We start from the raw sequence: 19,472 nt of genomic DNA, 5'->3' as shown, positions 1-19,472 counted from the left end.
CGGAATGACAAGCGTGCGGAGAAATACGGAGTACAGAAAACATCTGGGCAATGTCACAATAGATCTAATCCCTGGTCGCAGTGATGAGCCCACACAGGAAAAAAGGGGTTTTATACAGTTTAATTTTACACGGATTTTACCTCATTTTTACGACGTTTTTCCAAGTAATGCGGGTTTTTGCGTCGTTTTTTTTTATTCATGTTTTTTACACGGCCAGTATCCCCCGAGTAAAAAAATACTTTAATGTCCTGCAATCTTCAGACAATTATTTTTTTTGCAAGTACATCACATTTTCATTAATAGCTCTTATTAAAAATTAGAACGAAACTTCCTGAAGATCATCAGAAGAAGGTACTGGTGATTATTTTGAGAGAGTTTTTATTAAACAGTGGAGTAATCTCACATATGAAGTATAGACGAGTGGCTTATTACACTAAACATTTAATCATAATTACAGGATTTAACCTAAATAAAAACACGAATAGCCCCGGAGGAGTAATTGGACTATAATAATTGATCAAATTATGACCACGCAGTTTAGGAACAACCCTCTAGATTCATCTTACGAATTTACTATCTAAAAAAATTGCCTAGATGGGGGAATGGATTTACAACTTTTCTTACCAGACGTAGATGTAACAGTGTACATAATTGAGAAATAATGCTTTCACAATTGCGCCCGTTCAACCTTTCCTGGCCGATCGTAAAGCATTCATCGGAAGATTGGTCAAACCACAGTACAAAACACACTCCATCCTGTCACAAACGCAATTGTAAACACAAACCAACGTTGGTACGTGTTGGGTTCAATAATCCCGTCACTCGGATCAAATAGCTTTGCTACGTAATGATTCGCGACTGTTAACGTGTAGTAAAAATGTGACATATTGTGCTCATGTTTGGTTAACTGTGTGCGTGCACATGAACAAACTATTTCATGATTTTAATTGAAAATGAGAATACGACATCACAATGCTGCCATTTCACATCAAAAAACTTATAACCAAGATCGCGCCCAGTTCGGTACTCTCCTAAGCCTCGAATGGCTAATTGTTCTACTCGGAACATTACGGAATGAAGTAGTTTGCAGCACCAAGTGCAGCCAAGAGCGTGCCGCAGAACGCAACTCAATAGAAGTCCGGTTCGCGTCGGTCGTCGTCGCGCAAAAGCCAGACCTTCATTTCGAAATTGGTCTATGCTGTACCACAAAATGACGTGTGGTTCGCCGCCACCACCGCCGCTGCTGACCGTGTTGACATTGTGCGGCAAATATTCCCACACTTGAGCGGAACAACGAAATGGCCTGATTGCATCGTTTCGCAGTGGGTCGGACAGAATTACGACAGCGCTTCCTTTCGTCTCGCAAAGTGGTTGCCTGCAAAACTAAACCTAGGAACTCTTTGGTAGTTTTTAGTCATTCCATCGAAAAGATCAATGGATTCAATCTATTGCTAATAAAATCGATAAATGCCAGTTTATTTTTTTAACTAAACAACATTCAGATATACACGACGTATTTGGATGCTATTCAAAACGTGTCGTCGCAAAAAATACTATAAATCACCAGCATGAACGAGCCATCACAGTAGAAGACATCATAATTCGTTTGGCTCAATCAGTTTTTGTATTATTCGTTTTATCTTCATGTTTAAAGTAACATTCGTATAATGCAATAAAAAGATATTTTACTGTCTGCGATCTACTGGAAGATGCTTCAGTGAAATTAAAAGCAATTGAGTGTGCATTCCGAAAAGGGGTAATAAATTTAACAATTAACTACTCACCAGCACCACTGCTTTCGCAGTCGAATAGCCACCGTGCAGAAAAACGCTGTAGTGTTAACTTTTTCTTATTGGAAGACGAGAAACACTTACATTATCAGTTGCTTTCGACAGTGAGTGATTAAACAAATATGGAAATACGTTGTAAGACACAGTTACAACAGACCCCTAATTCCGTTGAAGTGATACAAAATTGGTTTCGGGTAAAAATATTAGGAAAACTATAAAAACTTACTGTGAACAAGATAGAATCACAAAAGCTGTCACTTATCGAGCAGTTTTTGTTTTTGTTTCCGCACTACAATACAGTGCATTCAAATGCTTCATTGCTATTGTGGCTATCATATTAATCGCGTGATGAACCGTTGATAATCGTGACATTTCCTAGCAACGTACTAACCTGCAATCGATATCTGCAGCGGTCCACATATCGGAACGAAGTTTGATATGAAATTGCACACGCTTCCACGATAATTTATTTATTTATGGGCAACCTATCAGCGCTAGTGCCGCACAAAACTGACAGCAAGACAGTACGGACCATCATCAATTTGTTGCTTCGGTTATTGTTAATGAAGCATTTCAATGTTTTACTTCCTTCAGAGTCAACAATGTGCCAGTGGGTTCAAACGTTTGCAGTCCAGCAGAGCGAAACTCCTTGGCCACCGACACGACGTATAAAGTTAGTAAGGCGGCGTGTGACTTTTATAGCGCCATTTGTCCAGTCTGTTATGAAGAAATGGAAATGTGTAGCGAATACACCTGTTGTGGCTGGTGGTTTATGCGGTAATCGGTGGCTGCCCGCGGTAAAAAGTGTGCGGTTACTTAGCTATACATGTAGCATTTGTCGCACTTTCGCGGTTATGTAACGCCGATACCGATCATCCAAACGCGTGTATCACATCGACATCGACGGGTGTGGATGTTATGATTCATCATTGGAAATGATTGAAAATACAGGTTTGTAATTATCGATTGTTCTAAAGGTTTGAATAAAATTACCATTTCACAGAGTAGGAAATACTGTAGAGTACTGTGAGAATCACTCCGGGTTAAGGAGCGTGAAATAAATTACTCTGGTGGGATTATTCTTGCAATAAAACAACAACCGAATGGTTTAGTAATGGGCCGTTTAAGCAAATTTAATTAAATAAACAAGTAATAAGCCGGATGCATAATGTTAGAATATTTAATACGCTAATTAACGAGAAGTCATTTTTTTGAAATGTTTAAATGTTTCAAGCTAAATATTATGTTAACGTTTTACATTGTTGTAGTTGTTAACTTTTTCACATCCCCGACGGCTGATCGAATTTGTTTTTCGCTCTATCATTAAGTCGTTCACAATTTGTTATGGCAAACCTGGCTGACATCTAGGAGTGACTGTGAGCAGCAATATTTCACAGGCTCTCGGTGCCAAATGATCACCTCCGGCATTGGTGCTAGATGGAAGTGTGATAAACAAAAAATGACACATATAGGCAAAGCATTTGTTCCTGATCTGAATTCTGAGAAAGGTGTGGAACGAATGGAACAAATTTTCGCGTCTCGTGGAATTTGAGTTTATGTTAACTTATTGATAAAACATAGTTTGTTAGCACAGTGTCGATATTCGAACTACAATTGCTAAAAACTATAACAAAATATTTATTTTAATTACGGAATACATCTCCCATCAATATTCGATCCCGTCTAGAGGACTACAACAGAAGCGATAATAACAGCTATCATAATTCAAGCGTGTGTTAGATAATACACAACATGTAATTTATTTATCATCTCCTGGCCAGAAGCACACGATAGCGGTTAATCATAAGGTTACTGTTGTTTGTTTTAGCCTCGGGAGAATTTGCAAGCCGTGACGTACGTTTGGGAAAATGTTTTACTGAACAAACAGTATTCACGAGTTTGATTTTTCAGCGATAGTTGTTTGTTTAAGAGGGAACCCACGCTTGGTTGTTAGATATTAGAGATACTATTGATTCTTGGAAAACATGTTCAAGGCAAATTTTTGCCTCACATATTTGTTGTTCAAAGATTATCATTTTGCTAGAAACTGGATGATTATTAAATCTTAAGGCCGGTGTGCTCCCACAGACCGTTATTATAAAAAAAACGCACCAAAGAATCTAAGTACACCATTCCATTCGTTATAACGTCCAGAATCTATGGTCAAAATTTCAAAATCATCGTACGGTACATTTTTGAGTAATGCCCTTTTGAAGGTCGTAAAGTACAAAACCGTACCAAAAAGTACCAAATTACAGACAAAATTATAGACTAAAAATTGATTTTAAGAAGGGGAGTTCCACAAAAAACTCTATTTTGTCGAGTCCAACGTACAGATAGGACATCGCAATATTCAGCAATTGTTTTTCTTTCAAACTTTTCCACAACTTTGCTGAAGGAAGCAGTCTGGTATATTGAAAATTAGAAAAAATATTTCTTTTATCTAACTGTTAGGTGGATAAATCGAAAAACCAAAAACGCCAAAAGTAAGGCCTTGTTCCATAAAACAATTTGACTGAAGACATTGAGTACATAAAATCAATTTTTCACAGTCAAATCTGAAGCGATCACAATTTTTCGAATTTAGACCACTGTGCACTGTGGGATATTCCAATAAATCTTTTCACCAACTACTAATGTTTTGAAATATAATACTTGGAATGCGTAGAAACTATTTTTGAAGTTATTTCATAGAATGGTGGTTAATAACGTGCTTCTCAACAGATTTTTCGTTGTTTTTATATCACGGTTTTGTACTTTACGACCTTCAAAAGGGCATTACTCAAAAATGTACCGTACGATGATTTTGAAATTTTGACCATAGATTCTGGACGTCATAACGAATGGAATGGTGTACTCAGATTCTTTGGTGCATTTTTTTATAATAACGGTCTGCGGGAGCACCGTGCGGTTGTCAGGAGAATCACGCAGAAGTGTGCTTTGAAATAAATTAAGCGACTGCTACCAATAAACGTTAACTGTTTTTTGAGCTCTCTATATTCTCGTAAAGTGTAGTGTATTCTATTAGGAAAAAAGGAGTGCGAGCCCGACACCCTAAGCTTTTTTACTGTTAAAAAACTGATGAAGTTGTGGGATTTGACGGATTTCTCCAAATCTCGATAGCAAACGCGAATAACCCCGATTAACTCAACCGTCTTTCCCCGGTAATACTTTCTCGATTCGCCCTCGTAGCCGTTGGTTTCTTGCCGACGCACCAACCAGCAACGCTGGATTACCAACTGCCAGATTCTCAGACTCCATGAACCATTTACACCTAGGAGTGCTGACTAGTGGGTATTCCTTCACCCATCGTCGCCAGAACTCGTCACAGATACACTAAGACTGTATCCAGTTACTTCTGAACATGGATTGATTGTCTGCTGGTGCCGTGGGAAGTATTTTGACACCGGAGGAACTGCCGAGCAAAAATGACTTGGCGTAAGTGCCTCTTGATCGGCCGACTTGAGAGGTATGAATGTGAGTTTCCCGAACTCCCGACTAGCGTCTTGGAAACATGTGGCGTTGTACATGTAAAATTCTCTCGGAAGTTCACGGCGAGACACAAAGCGGCACACAGCCATTAGGCATGATTCCGTGAAGAGAGAGTGTACCACTTCCATATGTATTGCCCTAATCGCGAGGCAGGTGAATTGGGTGAAACACCGTTTGGCGAGACTCCTACCGACTTTAGCGTAAACTGGTCCAAAATGATCCAGTTCCACATATATGGAGACATGAATAAAAGGGGTTGGACGCAACTCGAGCAGAGTAGCTGTGACAGAGGGCTTGGAGCAGCTTTAACAACGCGGTACCAAATGCAGCTTTTCATAACCTCTTCATGAATCATGAAAGAATAGGTGAACACTTCTACACCGTGCAGCCATTTCATCTCCAGTATCGACTCGAATTCTCCTCCTCTTTCCAGCGACAAATGTTTGCTATCTTCTCGGCAACTTCACTGATTCCTCACTGAAACCTCCACTTTGTTGGACAGAAAGTGCCGCATAGTGAAACCGCTATTATTGTGCAGCATCTTCACCTTATTCATCACGTTTATCGTTTCGTCGATTGTTCTGGAGCTGTCCAAATAGTCTTCCACGTAGTAAAGCAAAGCAAAGCAAAGCCTTGGTGCTACATTCCAATTCGGAACTCGCTTAGTGTACAGGACAATTGCGGGGCTAGCGCTACGATGTTACTGACACTAACAGTACCTCCCGAGCCGAGACTCGAACCCACGACAACTGGCTTGTTAGACTAGCATCGTACCTCGAGACCAACTGGGAGGTCACCACGTAGTAAATATCGATAATTGCCGCAGCAGCTCGGGAAAATTCCGTGGAAAACTCCTGGTCATTTCGGTATTCCACGTATCGGACCGAGGCTGGAGAGCAGGTCGACCTGAAGGTGACTTCGGTGGGTTTATCACGGAATGTAAACCGTTGAGACCGGCAGTATTCTAATCTGGTGAAACATCCCCATAAAATCTCCGCAAATAGTGATGGAAAATTCTAGAAAGTGACAAAGGACTTTCGGTAGTGTAATCAGTAGAGCTGGTCTTTAAGAAGCTTGGAATTGAAGGAAAAAATTAGCCTAGCCTTGTCGGGCTTCTTTGGACTGGTTACGGCACCTAACGAAAGGTACAAGACATGACTAGCGTCAACGGAAGTCAGTGCAGTGCGGGTGGGTTTGTGCGCATAGCCTTTGCGTTGATAGTCTGCAATCTGGTCCCGCACACGTTTGGCAGCAGTGACAACAGCCATTGGAGAGCTGTCGGGGAAGACTGGGTTGTCCTCATTCCAGAGCATCACGTCCATCGTTCGTCGTGTCGTCTCACAGAGGATTCGATTCGCGCGTTTGTCTTCTTAAGACTCTAGCTTTTCGTTTAAAGCGATATTCCATCCTAAACGGCTTTTGGCCCCAATAGGCTCATTTTCCACCCCTTTCGCAAAGTTTGAGTGGTTGATTGTCAAGCCCGATCAGAAGCTTTGGTTGATCAAGTTCGTATTCGTTTACCCGCGTTAGGTCGCGCAGGTGGGTGGGTGACTTCGCTAAGTGTAGGATCTGAATTATTTGAGTTCTATGTCATCAATGAATTGTTTTGGTTAGCGAAATCATTTCAAGACAAACATGGTCGACAGCGGCAAATTTGGTGCAGTTTTTTCTGTATGTCTAAAGTCAATGAAACAGGGAGCTCAGATCGATGCCGACCTAAAGTCAGCATTCGACAAAGTTAATCATCGAATACTCTTTTAGCAAAACTGGACCGTCTAGGCGTGGCAACGAATGTCACTAATAGGACAGAATCGTATTGACCAACCTACAACTGAACATCAAACTAGGAACTTCCGAGTCTGCGCCATTCAGCAACTACTCCGGTGTCCCCCAAGGAAACAACCTAGGGCCATTACTTTTCTATTCTACTCATATTCTACTCATCATTCTTCAACGACGTCTGTCATGCTGTTCCTCAAGGTTGCAGGCAGCTACGCGGCACCTTTTGCGAAGCACATAGAGCTTTGCGGCGTTTTTCAGTATTATATCGTATTATATCGGCGTTGTTCAGTATTATATCGTCTTGCAAGTCTAATTTGTTTCACGTCTTGGTCCTCATACGCAGAAGAGTTGGATTTTCAGAATCACCGTTTTGAGCTCAGCTTTTGTCCGATTTAAGATCTTTTTTTTTTTAAAGATGGGTTAGAAGATGCTAACAGGTGGACAAACTCTTAGAATTTTGATATTTGGCTTTAAAACAATCGAAACATCGAACATTTCCGATTTCTCAAAAATTCAAAATGGCGCCATTGTTGCCCCTTAAGTTGAGATATGTTCAAACTCGGGGTTATTTGGTTTTGCATCAAATTTCATCAAAAAATCATACATAGAAGCCAAGGCAAAAAAATTGTTACACTGTGTAATTGTTGAGAGAGTTCACAATATTTAAGAGCCTGTGATGGTAGCATCAAGCTACTAATTGTCTAAGCATGTACTAGTTAGTACCTGGAAAAATTGGTTTTTTTCTCAAGATTTCAGCCTCAATGACGCGCAATTTTGTTTCGATTAGTCAAGACATTTTCTGTCCATTGAAGAGTGAGTACTTTCGTGGAACCCGAAACAGCAAGTTTACCCGCGACGGAATTTTCTACCACTGTGTACAATGAACACTCACGCGAGAATTCAACAAGAATAAAATTGGAACATTTTTTATGGAATTGCTCAGTAATGTTCGATTGCCGGACTCTGTATATGGGATTAAAAAAAATCGTTTTTAAAAAAGGAAAATTCAGAAATCAATTTTCATCAGAACTCACTGAGAATCTGTTGTCATGGTGTCGCCTACAGAATCTGACAATGCCTCCTAACAACATCACCTAGTAGTCCGATTTGCTGTGTTTGAAATAAACTAGAACCAACAGCAATTCTGTTGTGTAACAGCTTATTAAGCCATAAGCGCTCCATAAGCTGTAAATAAACAAATTTGTTTATTGGGCAATTCAACATCTTCTGTTGATAAACTCAACTGATAATAACACTATAACTTCTACACTCAACTTCTGAAACAGTTTTTAGGAGAGGCTGCCTCGAAGGAATTACAGAAGCAACGGAATAAACGGTTTAGGGTTATTTAAGGTTTATGCTTGAAATCACTCAACTATTTAATACTCTGAAACTGTATGTCTGTATCTGTATGATCCTATATTTTTATGGAATTTTGAAATTATATCGGAATTCATTGAACACGAGCTAAATAAAAAATAAATAAATAAAACTTAACCGAAGATTCGTTGTATTTAAGTAGATTTATTGTTTTAGGTATTTTATTTTATTTTGTCTTGATTCGTTCGGACAATACGCAATATTTCAACAACAAAAAACTCTACGCGGATGGCATACCGTTGTGATTGATGTCTCTGTTCGTAAAAACAGAACCAAGAGAAACCAATGAGAGGCAACTCAAAGATGTGAAATTTTATTATTAATGATTCATTAATTACACTGGTCAACACAGGTGTGGCCCTAAAGCTCAAACCGAAAAAAAATGTCAGATTATAATTTTTTATCCATTCCTGTGAATTTTGGTGCCCCCAGCCACTTACATTTTTTCAGAGATTACAATGAGTTATCTTTTAAACATAACGTTGAAGCGACGAACCCAGCGTGCAATTATTATGCGAACTCTCACGTAAGTTGACGCGTTTTTGTGAGGGCTAGGGGCACCAAAATATTTTTTCTAAGGCAGCTATTTCGAGCTCCAGGGCAGCACTTTTTTCGCTTTTATCGACCAGTTTTATAATAGCTAAATATTCAACGATTGTTTTTTAAAGCCTTCATAGCGAGAGGATTTAATGTTAATTTACATAGAACAAAAATAACCCGCGTTGATGCCGCAGAAATATCATCCACAAAATAACAGCCACGAAACCGGTTACGGTAGTGATGCAAATAGCTAGCAAAAAGCCACCAACGAACGATTCATTGTTCTCCTTCGGATGGCCGTAACAACCCTCAATCACTACTGTTTTGCCAAAGGGCACGCACGCTGGGTGTTTTAAATGCCGCTAAATATCGTACCGGACTCCCACCCAGAGCTGCTGCCACCAGTCCCATAATTTACTCATGATTAGAGCACACGGACAAGGTTATAAGAAGCAAAAGGTAGCAAGCACGCATTCGTTCAAAATTATTCTATCGAATTAATGACTTCTCCTTCACCTTCACCACAACGAAAACTTACCTTCATTTAGACCGCCTTTGTCTGAAATTACAAAAAGAAAAGAGTCAGTTAGTTTAGCCTGCTGATAGTCCATGACATTAGTTTCTAATTGTTTCTAATTGTGTATAACCAATCGCCTAAACAAAACACATAAAAACGTTCAATTAGCAGATTTATAGAGCGAGCTCCCTCCAAGGCGCTCTCGATCAAACAAAAAAAAAAACTGATGCAAATCATGTTCTGAGAGGATCTGCGCGTGACGGCAGGGGGGAAGCCTCGAACTCGAGATTCCCTTACTGTACGAGCTCCTTGGACAACTGAAGGACCGAAGCCTTATAGCGCTCTCACTTGAAAACAATGGTTATCCCCTGGTCAATGTCACCTATTGCCATTGAGCCAATTTGCAATCAATCTATGCCAATCGGTCGGTGCATAAATCGAAACGGTCGAAGACGAAAGAAAGAAAAACGATCAACACTGGATGCAGCCGGCAATCAATGGTTCATCTGTTGTTTCAGGCGTGGAATTATTTGGGTTTAAATGACGAGAACCCGAACCCGCAGCGTTCACCACCGGCGATGGGCGGCTGAGGTGGAAATTGATTCGACTTTTGCATGGACAAATATATAATTAGTATACTTATTATATGTTGCGTTCAATATACATGAGCGAGGGCTTGGGCGGATTGCAGCGGATTGCAGCGAAGAAGAAGCCTATGTTAACCTTCAGCTTGACCACATCGGAATAGCTAACGGGGCTGTTTGATTCAATGTAGAACCGTCGTATTGAAACTTTGCGATGTAAACATTAACAAAACGTCAAACATACAATTAAATATGAGCTGACTACAAAACTTTTCGAGAAACGAAGATGCAAAAAGTCTGCGATATCTAGCTGCTTCAAGAATAAATTTCCGCCACATTTGAACAAATATCTAAGAAACACTTGGTGTCAGCTCCGTGCTCCTAACATGATCACACATGATAGCGTGTTTTTGGCAGGAAAAACACCGACGATCATCGTTTAACTGGCCAAATAAATTTTACTGTTTCGCGGACAATCCCAATGATGCCACACACAGCACTAAACAATAAAAACACAAAACGGATGGAGATGGACACCGACAACATTGTCTGGAGGCACCCTTTTAATTGACGTGGCGCGTGAGCAATAGATTTATGGTTGACTACATGTCTACACAGGTATGACCCCACAGCCGTTCGGCGGTCTATCGGCTGTCTCTCATCATTGCTGGGTGGGAATCGTGTGCAGTGAAACCGCATCAACCACTTTATTTACCATTGTATTTAAATTATCACTGCCACCGGATCAGTTTCCTCGCACCCGGAGCAGTGGACATCAGATCGTATGTGGTACCTTACAGTAGAGTCGTATTGTAATGTACGTTATAAATTATTAAAGATAATCGAAACGGTTAATAATTAATGATGAAGAATTAAGAACTATTACGAACAAGTTTTGTTTTTTGCCTCTCATAATACGCCCCCATGAGGGTTATGACATTCGAACTTAGCTTAGTAAGTTGATTCTCTTGTGCAAGATGTACGAATGATAACATAATTACACCTGTCTACGGTGTCGGTAACTGCTCGTAAATGCAGTTTGCTGTGAGTTATTATTTCACTATTATCTCTACACAGTTCTGCATATATCATCTGTAACCGGCTTGATTAACAAAGTTTAAAGTTGAAACCCTTGTACCACATATAACTAACATTTCTCAAAGAAAAAAATTAGGAGGATGTGTTGGTCATATTTTCGATAGAAAATGGTAGCTATGAATAATAAATTTATTTTCAGAATAATTAAAAACATAGTGTTAGCTCTTTTAATATGATCTGGTTGATCAAATTAATTTCTTTGACAACTCAACCCACGCTTAAAGCACTGTTTGCCGAGGCCGTTGGATGTTATTTGGCCACAGTTTATCGTATCAAGAGATCTCTACAGGATGGCCCTGACCAGCGAAAGCCGGGGAGTGGACATGCTCGGTTTGTACGTAGGCAAATCGCGATCAAATCGGTCCGTGCACAGATTGCTTTCAACCCGGTTCGTTCTTATTAGGATTCTTGCTAAAAAATGCTAACATTTCTGAGGAATCTATGCGAAGAATCATCAAAGAAGACTTGCACGCACCCTCCAGAGCTAGAGTGAAACTTCACTTAATCGGTATTTTGAAGAACCTAGTGCTTCCCTGGGTGAAGGCCAACTTCTCTGAGCATCAATACGATGTACCACATCAAGATGGAGCGCCATGTCATACGTCTAATCGAACCCAACACTGGCCGATGGAAAATTTGAAGTTTTAAGCGAAAGATTTGTGACCTCCTAGCAGTCCAGACCTTAATCCGATGAATTATTCACTTTGGGCGTATGTTGAAGCAAGAGCCTGCAAAACATCACACGCCAGTGTGAACACCCTAAAGTCTATCTTCGTGCGCACATGGCGGTCGATGCCAGAGGACTACGTTCGAAAGGCATGTTCTAGCGTCCGGCGTCGTCTCGAGATGTCATTGCTAAAAATGGAGTGAGTACACATCGAGTAAATTTGTTGGATATTACTTCAAATATTTTAAGAAACACCATATATTTATTTTCCCCAATATTCTATATGAATAAAACATCTTCAACCTCCAGCTATTTGAACATTTCCGCAGTTGTTTGATTTTAATGTCACGATTGCTTTCTGAAAAGATGATGCGTTTGATAAAAATGGTGTTAACAGAGAAATTTCAAATAGTAAAATCACAGTTCTGGTGAAAAATATGCACTGCAAAAAAACGTGGAAACAATAAAACGAATTTACAAAAATCCAATTTTTCAAATAGTGCATTTTTAACATTTTGAAGCTTATGTAATAAGTCAGACAATTCAAAACATCAAAAGATAAAATTAGATAGAAGTAAATTTAAAATAAATAAATTTATTGATTAATTTTCAAACAGCTGGGAAATGAACAGCAGCGATAATATTGCAAATTTGTTTAGCAATAATAATAACTTAATAACGATAAACAATCGAACAAAAGTAAATAGCAGAAGAAGGCCAGAGTACAAGAAAGGTAGCCCTGTGAAGTGCTGTTGCGCAGCAAAGTGGAACAAAATGAGTAATCATTATGAATTCAGTTAACGTTTGGGAAAATTAAACTCGGGGTGGGCTAGTCTTGAACGCAGCGTAACGGAGATACATTGCATAAGTGGCTCTACTTTGCTTCGGCAGAAGATTGTCAAATTCGGAATTGATACAATCAAACAATTATCGCCCGAATTAATCGGCTATTCACACCATGACCACAGACAAGTTGTGTGGCTTCGCGGTTGTGGAGAAGACGAATTCAAACGTTGTCCAACTAAACCATCTGCGATTAAAACTAACTTTATATCGGTGCCCGATTGTGTGTCCTATTATATTGAATAGGACTGAGCGTTTTTTAACAGGCGTGAAGACCGGTAGCAAGCTTTAATCTGTAAAGTAGCTGTCAAGCGACTGGAGTGTGAAGCAATTTGGACGGTGAAAGGGGAAAATTATTGACCATGGTTTGGATGAAAAAATAAACCATGAATGAGGTATTATTGCAACAAAACATTTCGTTCATGCTACTATTCAGTAAAATTTTTTATCCAGATGTTACTGTTTAGTATTGAATACGATTTGTCAACTTTGAAACATTTGAAAACAGAGCAAATTCTTGTGTAAAATGCAGTGTTCAACATTTTTCATTGACCATCAATTTTCTCATCTTTCCCCAGGTATCATCAAATTCAAAATGACACCCAGAGAGGCTAAAGGTGGAACGCTATGTACAGGCTCCTGCAGTCGTAAGATGAGCAGCCAAACGAATCGTACTACCAGAAACAGCAACAGTAGCAGCCCCAGCAGCAGCAATAGTCACCCATCCCTGCCTGCCGTGTGCATTTTCCAGACTGTGATAGTATCGTTAGTGATTGCCATTTTCCTGCTGCCCGCCATGAGCACTGGCCTGGAAAACGGCCTGGCACGGACACCACCGATGGGCTGGCTCTCCTGGGAACGGTTCCGATGCAACACCGACTGCGAGGGTGATCCGGAAAATTGCATCAGGTAAGCTGCTTCGCATTTCGCGCTCAGTGGAGTGAAAAATTTGGAATTGAATTTTCACATACGTAGCTTAGCGGCGCTTCAGCTTTAGTCTCGCCCCGACACATAAGTATACAGGGGAACGGATGCCGGTGTTGTTTCCAAGTAATCAAGAGCTAATTATGTAGGATTTGTTTAACTATTTCTATCCGGTACATGGTCATCGAAGCAAGTTACTATGAAGACAAAGTAAATTGGTTGGTTATCATTTGGTATCCGCCAAAGTATACTCTAACTCAGCAATTTTCAAACTTTTCCCCTCAATGATTCTCTAAAGTTTAAAAAAAACTGTTGAGTTTTGCGTAATGATTTACGGAAGGTGAAAAATGAACAAGGGCTGAGGATGAGATTTAGACCTAGAAAAAATTTCCCTCGTCCAGACGGAACTAGAACCCGCAACCTCCGATGTCTCCGGCATTGTGTTTTGGCCAATTAAACTGCTGCGGAGGTAGTAATAATAATATCGATCACCCTTCACTATTGTGCCTTGCTCTAAGCACGTCTCGATCAACCACATACCGCCTTGTGGAAGTTATTTTTGTAACTGAGATACATATTGACAAATTACATACATTGCTTACTTTAAATGTGAGTCACAATACAAAAATTTAATTAGTTCATGAAGAGTAAAGTTGTCAAAACATTACTTCTAGGAAATTGTCTGAATTCTCATTTAAAAATATTGAAAACAATTGAATTTGAGATTCTATACTAAAAAAAATTTCCAACACAAAAAGTGATTTTTAAAAAATCCATCGTTTAAAATTGCTTTTTTTTGTTTTTCAAAATACGTTTTTTAGACAGACGAGAAGGTACGTAGGTACGGTAATGACAAGAGTTAGAAATAAGTGTGACTTCTAAAAAACTGTCTATATTTTCAATAGAAATATTGAAAAAATTGAATTTGAGATCGTACACTAAAATAAGTTTTTTAAATAGACCATTTGTGTGCTAAGAACTCCTCCGAACAAACCAAACTAAGCACATTTACGAAAAAAAGACTCTCTCTAAAAAACGTTTCCCTGATTGTCGCGGTTTTACATTTTCTGTTTCTTAGGCCATAACCGTTTGGTTATAACAACAGTTAGAAAAAATCGTCAAGAAATGGTTTTTGGGAAATTATCAATATTTTTATTTAGAATATTTAAACTATACATTTAATATGTTGCGATCCTATGCTGATTTTTTTTAAATACAAAATGTAGTACTGTGAAAAGGAGGGTGGAATTCGAGACATATTCGAATATGGTAGGACTACGGTATTTTTCACTATCAGCGGCATTTTAGCGAGTGGTAGAAAAAATTTCAGCTTCTTCAATTATGTAATTTAAGAGCGTTAAAAGCGCCATTGCACACTGTTTCCAAAGCTGCAAAAACGTGATCGAAATTATTTTGACCCAAAAAAATGATTTTAGAGTCACAGTGTCTTCAGTAAAGTTGTTCCGTTAATAATTTTCCAGGTTATAGAAGTTGAAATTTTGTGATTAATCCACTCAACAGTGAGATACGAATTTGCTATAACGAAACAAACAATTTCTTCGAAGGAAGTTTATTTTGATCTCACATATTTCTTTGTTTATTGACGATTTCTACCTAAATAATGCACCAATTTACACTAATTACTTTTTACTTTTTTATATCCTTCCGGTTGGTCTCGAGGTACGATGCTAGCCTAACAAGCCAATCGTCGTTGGTTCGAGTCTCGGCTTGGGAGAGACTGTTAGTGTCAGTAGGATCGTAGCGCTAGCCCCGCAATTGTTCTGTACATCAAACAGCTGGCTGCGAAGTCTGTATATAATAAACAGAAGGTCAAGTTCCGAATCGGAAGTGCTACATTCCGCTTTGGCTTTGCTTTACTTTTTACTCAAAAAATTTATTTTGAAGCTTTACTGTCTTTAGCAAAGTTGTTTTGTAATTTTTCTTCATTGTATAAAAGTTAGAATTTTGTATTAAATTACCTAAACGTGAGAAACGAATTTTATATTTCTCGTTTTTGCAAATAGGAACCCACTTTGCAGAGTAAAGTTTTGGCACATTTTATGAGAAACAACTTTGTCGAAGACACCATACTTTTATCTGCCAATTCAAATGAAGTGAAGTTTCCTTTAGAATGCCCCTAAAATCTTTTTTTCTAACTTTTTACTGTGATTTTCTAAATTTTTTCAATGTGCTACAATGTTGCTCACTATAATAAAACACACAAGTTCACTGAAGAAAGTTTATTTTTATCTCTTATATTTATTTAGCTATTTAGGATTTTTATTACAATAATGCACTAATTTACTTACAGATTTATGCACAGGAAACAGCGATAGACAAATGCCTATATCTGGATTGATTGATATTTTACTTATATTTAAATATAGAAATGGTTTATTCTGCAGATATTTGCAGATTTTGTAGTTATCTGTTAGTAAATTATTGCATTTTTATAAATCGTCATTAACCAAAGAAATGTGAGAGATAAAAATAAACTTTTTTTGGTGAAATTGTTTGTTTTGTTACAGCAAATAACATAGTAGAACATTGAAAAATTGTAGAAAATCACTACTAAATGTTATATTGAAAAAAATTGATTTTTAGTAGCAATCTGTAGAAAACTCAATCAAAAAAGTCATTTAAATAGGCAGATAGAAGTATGGTGTGTTTGACAAAGTTGTTTCTTATAAGATGTGCTACAACTTTGCCGAACAATATAAATTTTCAAATGCAAAAATGAAAAAAGTAAAATTCACTTCTCACTGTTTAGTGAATTAATCACAAAATTGCAACTTCTATAAAATTAGGAATAACTAATGGATCATCATTGCTGAAGGCACTACGGCTTTAAAATCAACCTTTTGGGTCAAAATAATTTCGATTACGTTTTCGCAGGAAACATTGTGCATTGGTGTTCCACAATAGTAATACTAGCAAGCTTGTTTAGTTTGTAACCTAGCGTCGGTATGGTACCGGTACGGTCTTAGAATAAAAATGAAGAGAAAAATTCTGCATGCTACCTTTTATACGTGACTACTGAGAGTTATACTTTCTGTGGGTGTGCCGTAGTGTACTCGAGTGAACTATACAACAACAACAAATCGTTTCCAATACTATACTTCAGTGTCGGTAGTGCTGAAAAAAAGGCAGTGATGGGTTGCTCGGTTTGATTTAGACAACCCATATTATTCACCAATTGTTCAATAGCGTAACTAAATCATTCATTTGTATATGTTATAAGATCTTAACCGTAAAACAAATCTCATAGATTGATGTCTAAAACTCGTAAATCAGATGACAAATAACAGAGATACAAGAGCTTTTCCATGGTTCAATTGCTAGATTTCCATTTCGGGCCTCTAACTTCGATAAATAGACGTAATCCTACGTCAAAAAATGGTTCAGAATGCTTTTTCAAGCTTAGTTTTTTAAATAGATCATTTTGTTGTGTAAGTACTAGACTGCTCGTAGACTGACGTATGTGACAGCGAGTAAAATTTTCAGTACGAAGCTTTTTCCAAACACGAATTAATCCAACTAGCGGTGAGTCCTAGCCTTTCTCATTCGCACTTTATTATTTGTTGAAACAAATTTGCCAAAAAAACTGTGGGTGTTTCAGGTAGAGACCGGGAATCAACTCAAGATTTCATTTTGAAATCCGAATTTGCGGCTTCCGTCTTTTTGAATACACCTTAGAATTGCCAACTACGATCCAATAAAGGTTTTTCCACTCTTTGCGTACCTAGAATAGTGATGTTGTATTTCAAGTAAATGAATTTCATAATGATAAAAGTATATTTCCTTTCAAAACGTGGTTTTACTTTTTCATGCATAACGGACAAAGCTACTGTCCGATTCCCAAGGCGTCGCGTGGCTGATTTCGTCACATAAGCATAAGATAATCAATGCTTGATGTTTGATGCTTTAAATTGAAGGGTTTCGTTAGTATGCACATTTGTTTTCATAGGTTATAATATTTCGATAATTGCATATGCTCGGATATTAGGGAATAGGTGTTGTTGCACAGGTGGACCCGACGCCACTGCCGATTACAATAAAATTCTTAGGGGCAACTAGATTTCCATACAATACTAATTTTGTGAAAATCGGTCCAGTCATCTCCAAGAAAAATGAATGAGTTTTAACAGCCTCTATAACACCACACCTTTCATTTGCACCTGATTTCGTGAAAATCGGTTCAGCCATCTCTGAGAAAAGTGAGTGAGCTTAAGCAGTCTTTGGAATATGTTCCCTTTTATGACGTGATTTCACTTGTTTAAAAATAACGGACAAAGTTTTAGTCCTATTATAATGAATTTCAATAGCAACCTATGGGGCAACTAGACTCTTTATTTGACACTAATTTTGCGAAAGTCGGTTCAGCCATCTCTGAGAAAAATGTGTGAGATTAAATAGCTTCTGGATAACTTTTCTTTACATAACTTTTGAACCATACGTTAACTTATTACGAAATTTATAAGTTAAGGGTTTTGAAGATAACCCGTTCATTTGACACCAATTTTATTGAAATTGGTTGTGTGGTTTCTGAGATATTGATGTTTCGTGATTTTTACATCTTGATACATAACCTCTAAACTAAAAATCCGATTACAATGAAATTCAATAGCAACCTATGGCGCAACTAGACCTTTCATCGCGATCCAAGATTATGTTTTCGGAAATGAATTTAGTTTGGAATATAACAGCATTTGTGGCCTCTGCCATCTTCCATCTTCACTTATTTTGTATAAAAATTACAAGTGCGCTTTGATTGTCCACGAGCATGGATCAAGCTTCTTGGCCTTAGAAGGCTACAGTATGATCAAAGTTTTGTAGATAGTCAACTTCGTGCCGCGGCGATTTTCCGCCTTAGGACCTCGACGAATTTCTCTGCTAATGTCACCAGTTAGCCTAGATGCAAGCACTCGTCAACTATCTCGAATTCATCACCGCTAAGCTGAATCCGTGGTCTGATATTAACACCGTCTTCTCTGGGGTCGATTGTAGGCTTTTGTGCACCATCCCGATTACGGAAATATCCATATTCAGGAGTTTTCGATAATTTTGGGAAAAGTTGCCATCTTAGAATTCATAATAGTCTGTTGGGTCGGTTCTTGGCTCCTGTGCATCATTTCGATCATTTTGAGCTGTTTTCCGGAAAAATTATTATAAATACGTGTTTCATTTGTACGGAACCCTTCTCGTGCAGAGAAAAGAGAGGGTCCGTACCACCATAAAAATATTTCCTGCTATCAGAAATTTCTACATGCCAAATTTGGTTCATATGCTTGATTAGTTCACGAGTCGTTGAATGTAATAAACGTATCGCAAACATAGTTGTGTTGGATTTACTTAACGTTGAGTAGAAATGGCGGTTACGTCGTTTCGTTTTCGAGAATTATTGACGCTATTTTTTACACTTTTGATCAAATTTCGGCCTATAGGTCCAATTTGGTGTGTTCTATCGTTTAATCGTAAAGAACACAAATCGGCCACTTTGGCGCTTACGTCAATCTGCGAGATTACGGCAGTAGAGTACTTGGGTGGCTTATAATTTCATGGAGACGCATGGTTGGTAATGAACATATACGCTTAACAGGGCATTGAAGTTTTGCTAGAAAACATTTTTTCTCAATAGTGCTCAGTTTGTAATGTCCACAAAAGCTTTAGGCAATTAAATTTTTCTATCTAAACAACTTTAGATAGTTTCTGGAGATCTAGAATGACCTTTCTGTGTAAAATTAATCTTAATTAGAGCCTTTTTTTAAATATTTTAAAATGAAAATTTAGACAATTTCCTAACCTATAAGTCTTTCTATTTTTCGATTTGGATTTAAACATTCATTTATTCTTGT

General features: G+C 38.3%; 2 protein-coding genes across 2 annotated transcripts in view; one reads left to right on the top strand and one right to left on the bottom strand.

The window, feature by feature from the left end:
- Window positions 1–19,472, bottom strand: part of LOC129732652 (6-phosphofructo-2-kinase/fructose-2,6-bisphosphatase 1-like) — a 154,127-nt gene that overhangs the window by 99,624 nt on the left and 35,031 nt on the right. The window contains exon 2 of the mRNA XM_055693706.1: window positions 9,523–9,543. Coding sequence (XP_055549681.1) covers window positions 9,523–9,543 — 21 coding nt within the window. The remainder of the gene's footprint in view (window positions 1–9,522; window positions 9,544–19,472) is intronic.
- Window positions 1–19,472, top strand: part of LOC129732651 (alpha-N-acetylgalactosaminidase) — a 104,020-nt gene that overhangs the window by 59,357 nt on the left and 25,191 nt on the right. Inside the window, exon 3 of the mRNA XM_055693704.1 lies at window positions 13,272–13,602. Within this exon, the coding sequence (XP_055549679.1) occupies window positions 13,272–13,602 (331 nt within the window). The remainder of the gene's footprint in view (window positions 1–13,271; window positions 13,603–19,472) is intronic.

This window comes from Wyeomyia smithii, chromosome 3 (genome assembly GCF_029784165.1).
Source record: "Wyeomyia smithii strain HCP4-BCI-WySm-NY-G18 chromosome 3, ASM2978416v1, whole genome shotgun sequence".
In the NCBI taxonomy this organism is placed as follows: Eukaryota; Metazoa; Arthropoda; class Insecta; order Diptera; family Culicidae; genus Wyeomyia; species Wyeomyia smithii.
Note: the sequence above shows the minus strand (reverse complement) of the source record. Positions and strands in the feature narration are given on the sequence as shown.